At 21.6% G+C, this 11,878-nt stretch overlaps 1 protein-coding gene across 1 annotated transcript; it reads left to right on the top strand.

Moving 5' to 3' along the window:
* The first annotated feature begins 3,679 nt into the window (after window positions 1-3,679).
* LOC128954537 (uncharacterized) lies at window positions 3,680-4,272 on the top strand. Its single transcript, XM_054300125.1, has one exon. It carries the CDS (start codon window positions 3,751-3,753, stop codon window positions 4,219-4,221), a length of 471 nt encoding a protein of 156 aa, XP_054156100.1. The 5' UTR covers window positions 3,680-3,750; the 3' UTR covers window positions 4,222-4,272.
* Window positions 4,273-11,878: the final 7,606 nt, after the last annotated feature.

Genomic DNA, 11,878 nt, shown 5'->3' with positions numbered 1-11,878 from the left:
ATATATTATAATATTAATAATAATAATTGGACTAAAAAATACAAATTTTGTGAAGTATTACTACTATAATATTATTAGTATAATAATCTGTTAAATAATTGAAAATATTTGTTGATCTGTTTTTTTTAAAACAATATAATTATATATAAAAATAATATTTAAATGCAATTCCTAAATACTACATAATTTTAATATTAATAGATAATAACTACATTTTTTTCATTAATTTAAATATTTGAGGGAATCTATGACTACTTTTTTTTGTACCAAATCTCAACGTTTTTTTCCAAAAAAAAAGTTTTTTAAAATAATAATAATAATAATATTTTATTATTATTATTATTATTATCACTGCATCTACACATCAGTTATTATAATGTCGTCCCATCTCTGGTCATGAAATTGCCATTTGTTTTTGAAATTTAGGTTTTTATAAAATAAAATAATAATCTCTTATACTTTTTTTTATTTGTGTAATAATTGACTTATTTATAGTTTTTTTATATTTATATAAATAATTTTTTATATATATATTTAACTTAGTTTTGCAATAAAAAAACAACCATAGATTTGATTTAAATTTTTATTATATACATACATATATTTTATATGAACTTTTAAAAGTGCACATAATATTATTTTTAAAAACTTTTATTAAATAAGCATTTAATGCATTAACTATTATTATTATTATTATTATTATAAAGTATATATACTGTAATATCAGAGATGATAGTAATTTAGATAATAAAAACTAAATTTTCATAAATATTTCATTTTTATTATAATAAAGTAAATGAGTCACAAATATATATATATTAAGAATCTAACTTAAATGTTAATCATGTTTATAATAAAATAATTTTTAAATTAAACAAATAATCAAACAATATAATCAAATTTAAAAATAATAATAATAATGGTTAATGTTTTTTTTTAGTCATCATTGATAGAGTGTGTGTGAAATGTTTTATTTAATTAAATCAAAACAAAAATAATAATAAAATCAAAACAAATTAAGGTTTATATAAATATATATATATATATATAATTTGTACACTTTATACCTGTATTTAATTTACTACAATAAATTAATTAAATAGAAAATAATAATAATAATTTAATAAATAAATTTGTAATGTATAAATTATTTTTTAATTATTAATTAATAAATAAAAATTTTTAAATTTAAAAAATGTAATGAAAATTTATTACGCAAAATGTTTTTAATGAATAAAATATAAAATGAAAATAATAAAAATATTGATTAGTATTATTATTATTATTATTACTGTATATGTACTGTAATTGAAAATAATTGCACAATTATTGTTTGATAAAATAAAATTATATTTAAAGAAAATTTTATTTGATATTTATTGTTTTACAAGTATATAATTAAATGAATCAATAAATTTAATGGCAACAAAAAAAATAATAAATATATTTATATAAATACTGATGTGTTTAAGATATATATATATATATATATATATATATATATATATAAATACCTTATTATTTCATTTTTTACAATTAGTACCGTATTGTACAACACATACATACAAGGCGTGAGTATTAAACTAAAGTAAACGTTATTTTAATAAATTGTTTTTTTGTATTTTATTTTTTTATAGATAAAAACTATTTAATTTTATTTACTTAAGTTAAAAGATATTTAACTTTTTATTTTTTAAAAAAATAGCTATTATTCAACCACAACAACATAATAGATTTTATATATATGACTTATTATTAAATATTATTTATAAAAATTGAAGGTAATATATATATATATATTATATACTGTAATAATATATATCAAATGGATGTATCTTTTATTTACACAATATTTAGATTATCAAAAACACGATTTATTAACCAAAAAAAAAAAACATTTACACACAAAACAAAAGCATCACATTTTTTTGATGAGATTATTAGATAAGTACTCTTAATAAACATTATAAATACAAAAAAAAAGTTATATTATAGTACACTAATTTATTTTATTTAATATATCACACACACACATACACACACACACACACACACACACACACACACACACACACACACACACATAGAAATCTTTTAATATTAATTAATGCCTGTTTTTAAAAAATATATATAATACTAGTATAGATTATACGTGTTTTATTTTTTAATAGATAAGCGTTTCCTATATGTGTTTAATAGATATAAAATAAATTTTATACAATTAAGGTATATATATACAGTTATATATAATATAATTTAAATATTTTATATATAGATATATAAGTTATATATATATATATACAGTATAAGATACATATAAATTATAAATATAGTATATTGTAATATTATTTTTACCGCTTTTAACATATCGGTTATTTTAGTTTAAAATTATTATTATTATTTTCTTACAGAATATATATATATATATATATATATATTACTGACAAAATAAATGATTGAAAACTCATCACAAATTTGAATATATACAGTATATATATATTATATATATATAAACTATATGTAAATGTAGGGTTTAAAAAATAGTTAGAATTTGTTAAACAATATTATGATTAAATCGTGATTCACAGTCTCTTTTAAAAAAAWTTTTTAGTAAAAATTTTATTTCATATTATATTTTGTGGTTTTTGTGGTGTTTGTGTTGTGTTCAACAGTTATTTTTTTTTGTTGGTTTGTTTGTTGTGAACATCAAATGAGGAAGTCTTATGTATAGCGAGTGTGACTTATGGTTATATACACTTTTTTTTATTAACATACCATACCATACCATACCTATATACACCAGACATACCATACCATATAGCAAACCGTACCAAATAATACTGTACTAAATGATAATCATAATAATAAGCATCACTACTATTATCACCCATTCATTTGTTACCCATAAAAAATCTACAATTGAATTAGATTTTTCTATATATATAATATATATACATTATATAAACTGTATAAAAGTTTTCTCATTAATTAAGCGCAGTTTTTTACACATTTTATTTTATTTTTTTGTAGAGATCATATGGTATACTATATAATTTTTTTTGGCACAATATTATCATTATTATTATGTTTTTATATATTATAGGTGATTGACTGAGCCGATCATCGATAGGTCAGACATTTGTTACTATTGTTAACAAATACAACAACAAAAAAAGATTTAAAATAATTTTTGCCAATAAATATAGATTATTATGTTTTATAACGTTTCAAATAAATTTTATAGATAATTGTATGCTATATTATAAAATTTAGTATACAATATACATAGATATATATATATATATATAGATATTTTTAGTAAATGTCTAAAAAATTGTAAATGCATTAAACATATTTAGCAGTTATACAGTATTATAATATAAAAAAACTATTATTACGCTTATCATTACATTATAACAACAATGACAATAAGTATATCATATATGATATAATATATTCAATTTATGATAAATTAGTTGTTAGAAAAAATACATAATAATTAAAAATCAATTCTTTATATTAATAATATTTAATTTAAATCAACAATTGTGTGTAACAATTGTTAACACACACAACATGTGCTAAACAATTAACATTAAAAACAATATACCAATAATTTTGTTTGAAAATTTGGTGTTTGAATAAAATTTAAATATAATACTAATAATATTATAGTAATAATAATAATAACAGTCGGCGTCTAATTAAAAGTGATTGACAGGACTTAGACATTATATATAGGAGTTGCCGATGTCTGAGACAGCCATCAAACGTTTGCGACGCGATCTCATAGAAATCAATGCAAATCGGCCGACGGGAGTGATGGTCGGACCGGCCGACGACAACAATATGTTTCGCTGGGAAGGTATGATTGTCGGGCCGGAGGACAGTGTCTACGCCGGAGGCGTCTATAAATTTACGATAGACTTTCCGCGAACTTATCCGATGAAAGCACCGATATTTCGATTTAAGACCAAAATATATCATCCGAACATCAATCCGACCAATGGATCCGTTTGTGTGGATATACTCAACGAAAATTGGTCATCCGTTCAGACAGTGTCCAACATTGTATTGTCCATATCGTCGCTGTTGACCGACCCGAACCCGGACTCCCCATTGAACAGCGAAAGCGCCCGATTGTACATAAAAAATAGGAACGCCTATAATAATCGGGTGCGAGAATGGGTCAAACTATATGCCAGTCCTGAGAGCTTGTAATTTATTAGAGGATTTTTTTTATAACTACAATATTATTATTATTATTAATATTATTATTACAGTACAGTATATTATGTAATGATATATTAAAAAATGTCATAATAGGCTGCGATTTCTGCGAAATTGTTGTTAAAATTAAATATTAAATAATATTAATAATAAAAATCACACAATTGGTTCATTAACCCTTCGAATTGTTAGTTTATTTTTTGTGTAAGTAAAAAATTTTTATTTTCTTCTAATAGTAATAGTAATAATAATAATAATACTAATATAAATACAATCGGTTTGTGTTTTTTAGTTTTGTTTTATTAACACAAAACTAAATAACTTTTGAATTGTTTGAAGAGTATATATATATATATATATATATATATATAATACTTTTAATTATATTTATAGAAATGCTTATATATTTGCTTTTAATTTGTTAAATATTCAATATATAGTGAGAAAGAAAGAAAGAGAGAGAGAGAGAGAGAGAGAGAGAAGAGAGAGAGAGAGATTAATAAAAATATGTTAACACATCAAAATAAATTATAAATGCAATTAATTTTTTATTATTTATCTCTTATTTTACTGAATTAAACATCAAAGAGGAGAGAGAGAGAGAGAGAGAGAGTCACTTATATATACATATATGTACTAAACTTATAGTGGGATTTATAAAGTCGTAAATTTGTGCTAATATTAAAATATTACTTTAATCCATAATTTGAATATACTGTATGTTTTTATTTTTTGTTTTATTTTTACTTTTTGAGTGCAATATGTGTCTGTTTTATGCAATTGTTTGCAAATTTTTTTCCGACAAATCCCGACACAACACACACACACAACAAGTGTTTGGGTTTTTTTTTTAATAAACTAATAAAATATTGCGAGCTTTCGGGTCAAACCTGTCATGAAATTAGTTTTTGTGTTAAATACTGTATTAACGACTAACTGGTAATGCCTTTGACAAGACATCTATATATATATATATATATATATATATATATATATATATATATATATATATATATATATATGTTGTGTATAGTAGAGTACAGACAAAGTTGACCGACAAAAGAGGAGATGATAGAAGTCATGTAATTATATCATAAAGTTTTTTGTTTTATTTTGTTGTGTTTTTTTTTGGAGCTCAGAGTTAGTGAACTAAACAAAAACCCCTAACTCTTCGCACAACAAGAAAAATATATATAGTTTTAACAAATTTATTATATATAGCAGTTGTAGTAGTAGTAGTAGTAGTCATAACTTTTAACGCAATTTTTTTTATTGATACTAACTGTAAGGTATGGGAGGGGAGGGGAGAGAGATCAGAGATGAGAGAGAGAGAGAGAGAGAGAGAGAGAGAGAGAGAGAGAGAGAGATGAGAAGCGCTTTGATGATTGAATGCGAGCGCAAAATGCAATCAAATTGTTTTTTTTCTTCAATGACATGACATGAGGTTAAAGGAGTTACCGCTTCGGCAATAAATTTTATCGTTAAAGTCAATACACACACACACACACACACACACACACACACACTAACTAAGTAACTAAACTATACGACAACCAACAAATACAATGCCTATCTGTCAATTGTTGCACTTGTTTGTTATATTTTTTTAATGTATGTATGTGTGTGTGTGTGTGTGAGAGAGAGAGAGAGAGAGAGAGAGAGAGAGAGAGAGAGAGAGAGAGAGAGAGAGAGAGAGATGATAAAAGAAGAGTAAAAGCATTTTCTTAAGTTTAACACTATGAGAGTCCACCCAATATTAGTATATAATATAACCCGGGTATGTATGTACTGTATATATACCTACAGTACAGGTGAACATCATATCGGATAATAGAGTCATTGCTCACCAAATTGATAGCACCTGTACTCTACATATAGTAGTCTATCGTAAAATAAAATATTTTTATACCACCAAAGACTGTATATATATATAAAGTTTATATACAGTATGTGTGGTGTGTTTGACAAGCGATGAACTCTTCAAATGATAGAATAATCTTTCGGAAAAATAAGTAAATTTCTATTTATTTTATTTTCCTATTATTTTTTTCTCTTTCTCTGTACTTAAAAAAGTTTACTTTAAAATTTTCAAAAAAAAGTATTTTATATATATATTCAAACAAAATCAAAAAATCAATTATTCCTATATATATGTGTTGTGTATTAAGAGCGCAATACAACAATTGTGGTCACAATATATTGTATATATATATATGATATTTGTTGTAATATAATTGTAAATGAATTTTTCTCTGAATTATAATTTAGTTCGTGACCCTCTCTCTATTACCAGCACTTATATGATAGTATGCTATCCTATTATATAATACATACCAGTGCTCAGAGATATACAGTATATTAAACAGTATAATATGATGTGCTTTATATGTATTATATCTTTAATTAAGACTACAAACTATCTCTCTCCTCTCTCTCTCTCTCTCTCTCTCTCTCTCTCTCTCTCTCTCTCATCGCTTATGTATTCAATACAAAAATAAAATACAAATTTTTGTTGTTAGTATTTTTGTGCAATAATTTCTTTCATCATATATATATATATATATATATATATATATATATGTATATAATACCGGTATATATATATACACACAAAAAATATTTTTTACAAACTCTATGAATGAATAAATGAATGAATGACTGAATGGATGGATGACTACAACAACAACACATATATTATATATATAAAATAAATCCAATGAATGACTGATAGCTTTAATAATGTTTTAGTATAGTTGAGGAGTCACTCAGTTTTTTTTCGGACGATTAGACATTAAATTTAAAATTTTAATTTTTTTCTCCTCTTCTTCATAATCATCATCTTATTCTTAATTTTTTATTTAAAAAATAAAATTATAATACTTTAATATTATAGTACAGTATTATAGTATAGTTATATATATATATATATATATATTATTAATATTTTGTTTGTTTGTTTGCTAATATATTTAATATATTACGAAAGCCTTATTGTTATTATATCGGTTTTATTGAATAATATTATATAACTTTACTGTAGTATACAGTACAAGGAAATTGTATTATTAAATAATAATATTATATTATTATTATTATTTGTGTTGTGATATACTAAAGTTGTATTTACATTATTAATGAGTTTTTTTCATAAGTATATATTATGTTAAAAACATTATTAATAATAATAATAATATATTAAATATTAAATAAATAATGAAATATAGTTTCATCAACAAAATAGAAATATTTTAAAATTTACTAAACATTTCTTTTAAAAAAAACTGATATTTAATTAATTTTTTAAACGAAATTTCATAATAAAGTACATCAAACAAAATTCATAAGAAAAATATTTTTAGTCTTTTTTTTGTTGTTAAGAAAAACAATTGATATTTAACATAATATTGTATGTATATAACAAAATTATAACGAAAATAATATACACATATGAAAAAAGTATATAAGTTTATATATATATATATTAAATGTTATTTCATAATAATTATATAATTAAGAAAAATAATATAAATTCCATGAATTTATTTTTAAAAGAAAACTTGTATATTGTTTGACAATAAAAATGTTTACATAATAATTATATTAATTGTATGCAAAGTATGATATATAACTGTATATTGAAATTTATTATAAGCTAATATCTTAATAATTTTTATAATACTATCATTATATAAAAATTTAATTCACTTTTATTTAATAGACACATTTGAATATATATTTTATTATTATGTGATAAAATTCAATTTTCAGAAAAAAAACATTATTTATTTGTAAATTAAAATACTCTCTCTCTCTCTCTCTCTCTCTCTCTCTAAGATTATTATGTAAAACATTTTATATTTTATTAAAAATTATTATTATTATTATTTATTGTAAACTTTTCCGTATTTCATCTCTCAATTATTGACATTCAATAAAAATCTTTTAAAAAACGTTTTAATTTTATTTTCTGTATATTATTATTATATAAAAATGAATTACAAATTCAATTATGAAATAAAATCAAACACAACAACAACACAAACAAATAAAATAAAATAACGAAATAGATTTGTGTGAACAACACATACAGTACAGTACAGTACATGTTATGTACTGAAAACAAAGTTTTAATAGCAATTGATTTGCAAAACTTTTTACATATCATAGGGAGAGATAATAAAAGATGAAAAATAAAGTAAAATAAAAAAAATTAATAATAATAAAACACACACACAAAGTAAAACATTTTTTTAAGCTGGTTTTTTATTTAATAATAAAAAATTATTATTAATACAGTATTATCATTATATTGTTATTATTATGATTATTATGAAATAAAATCAAATAACAACAACAACTACAACAACAACAACAACAACAAGAAAACTGTATGTGAAATGAATACAAGGAATCGTTTATATATTTAATAAAGAGAGAGAGAGAGAGAGAGAGAGAGAGAGAGAGAGAGAGAGGATAATAGAAAAAGTAGAAAAAAGAGATATAAAGAAATGGAAAATATTATATTTATATTAATATATAATATATTTTAAAAATTTTAATAAATTTATACCGAAATAATGATATTTTTGAGTCAAACGGATAAAGAGAGAGAGAGAAAAAAAACTTATGAGTTTCGTGACTGTTATGAGTGCAGCACTTCAATGGACACGACTTGTGTGGTCATTACAAGTTATATATTATAATTTATATATATATAAATTTTTATATAAATTTTTATATAATTTTTATATATATAGTATATTTAATATTATATTGTCGACTTTTTTTTAAATATTGTATTTATAGTTGATATTATAGTTGTATACAAAAAAAAATACTAATAATAATAACATCAAGAGATGACAGGAAAATATTATCAAAAAAAATAAAATAAAAAATAAAATAAATACTATTCATAGAAAATAAATTCTCTAAATTCATCTCTTTATTATACAATCCCTTTTCAGTTATATATATATATTAGTAAAAAAAATCTATTATAAGTAATATAAACAGAATATAAAATTTATTTATATAATAGTATCATAATGTATAGAATAATATWATATATTATATATACGGTATTATATGGATAACAAACAAACAAACAAATCCATAAAGTTGTAATTTAGTTTTATTTTATTTTATTATAAAAAAAATAAATAAAATCAAATTGCACTTAAACAATTTACTTGAACAAGTATATCATATCATATAAAATAAAATTACAAATCAAATCGGTTTACTTTTACAAGTTTTTTTTCAGTACACAACAAACAAACAACAATTTTAAGTGTAATAATATGTTTTGCGACAAACATTTTGTTGTTGTTGTTGTCATTTATTTATTATATAATTTGTATGCATTTAGAGTAAAAAACATCTCTCAATTTTATACCCCCTCCCCCCCCGAAAAAATATATAACTATAATAACTATCAGAGTATATATATTAATACTGTTTTTAAAGTTAGTTTATAACAAATATATAAAGTACAGTATATTGTTATTTTTTGATTTAAATGATTGTTATTTTTTTTTGTTAATATACAGTACAAATAATTAACTGAATTTATATAGTGATATATAATCGTTAGTCCAGTCAATGGAGTCATTTATATGTATTTTTAGGAGTTTATGACTCTATAGGAGCCCTAAACACACTTAATATTATTTGTAATGTCTGATCGCTTATATAAATACTGTATATATATATATATATATATATCTTGAGTAGAGAGAGAGAGAGAGAGAGAGAGAGAGAGAGAGAGAGAGAGAGAGAGAGAGAGAGAGAGAGARAGARAGAGAGAGAGAGACCGATAAGTTGAAAGTGTTTTTTTTTAACATTTTGCTTGAAAATTGCGATAATTATCATAAATTCATAAAATCTGTGATTCAATATACAGTATAAGTTATATATATATATGTGTTTAATATGGTTTGAATAATTTGTGAGTGACTTAACACACATACAGTACCGAAATTTAAAAAACGCACACAAATTATATTGAAAATTACTGGAAAACATTTAAACATATTATTATTATTATTATTCATATCACAGATTAAGGTAATTCATTAAATATATAAATGTTTTTTTTGTTGCACACATAAAAACAGTTTAATAGTTAAAATCYTATGTATTAATATTTTTATCTATACCCATATAACAAACAATAATCAAACATTGATGATCACTATATGAATGGATTATATCTATATATCTGATAAATAAGTTTTTATTATTTTATTTTTTTCCCAGATCACTTTATTGATTCAATAAAGTATTTTTCAATAATAAAAAAATTTACACAACAAAAAAAATCAACGGTATATACTGTGTTTGTATTATAAAAAGGATATTAATATTGATTTTTGTTTTGTTTCTMTCTMTCTMTCTCTCTCTCTCTCTCTCTCTCTCTCTCTCTCTCTCTCTCGTCAATGCTTATAATGATATAAAGATTTTATATATAWATTTATATATACGATATATAATAATATAACTATTTAGTGATTATGTTAATGTTATGGAAATCCCACCAATGATTTAGATTTTTAAATATTAAATACTAAAGATATTTTTTTTGTTGCTTTGTTTCATTGATTATATATACAGTATAGTTGTTATTTAGTGAATATATCATATCATACGTATCTGAATGTATGTATGTATGTATGTATGTATAAACTGTATATATAAATATATAACATTTATTTAATATATTAATATTAAATAATAAAATTTTTTAAGGATAAGTGAGTAGTTTGATTGGTGAGTAAAATATTTAGTTTTTTTGGGGGGGAAACGTATGATTTTTTTTTGTTGATGAGTTGGTTGAGAGATCCCTTTCCTTCCCTCCCCAGCGATATGTAGTCTCTATTTTCTCTATAAGTTATATAAAATATGTTAATTTAATTCTTATATTTTTTTTGTTAAATAAAAAAAAGCGCTTAAGAATTACACTGTTTTTTTTTGTTGTTGAATTAAATTGAATTGATTTTTATTTCTATGACATATGCTGTAAATATAATATACTGTATATAGAGAAGCTATGCTCAGGTATGTTATAATATGATGACGACTACGACGACTATATGCCCTCACACTATAACTTGTATATAATAATAATAATAATGCAGTAAACATCTAATCTAAATATTTTAGCCTTGATTTTTCAATAATAATGTATTTTATTATTTTTTTAAATTTTATTTTTATTTTTATTTTCTGGAGAATCGATAGCATAGGATGACAGCGATGTATGTGTGATGTCATACCACTGTTAAACAATGGGGTTTAATAATGGCAATCATATAATAATAATAATAACAATAACTATATGATAGTGTATAGTATATATATATATATATAATGATAATGTATGACTGATCTTCAAATAGACAAATATAATACTGTACTGTATTTTAAAATGCAAAGCAAAAAAACTATCAGTAATTTTTTGGTTCACTTTCTCCTTGAAATACAATATATATATATTACGATAGGCGACCCGTTTTTACACATTTATTATTAAGCCATTCAATCACTTGTTATTATTATTGTTTTTTTATGATGTATACGATAATAATAAAAGAATATATATATATATATATATATTATAAAATGTTTTTTTTAATTAGTTTTTGTT

This window comes from Oppia nitens, unplaced genomic scaffold, assembly GCF_028296485.1.
Source record: "Oppia nitens isolate AA-2021 unplaced genomic scaffold, nextdenovo-longstitch-racon4-pilon3 scaffold28_pilon_pilon_pilon, whole genome shotgun sequence".
NCBI classification, from domain to species: Eukaryota; Metazoa; Arthropoda; class Arachnida; order Sarcoptiformes; family Oppiidae; genus Oppia; species Oppia nitens.
Note: the sequence above shows the minus strand (reverse complement) of the source record. Positions and strands in the feature narration are given on the sequence as shown.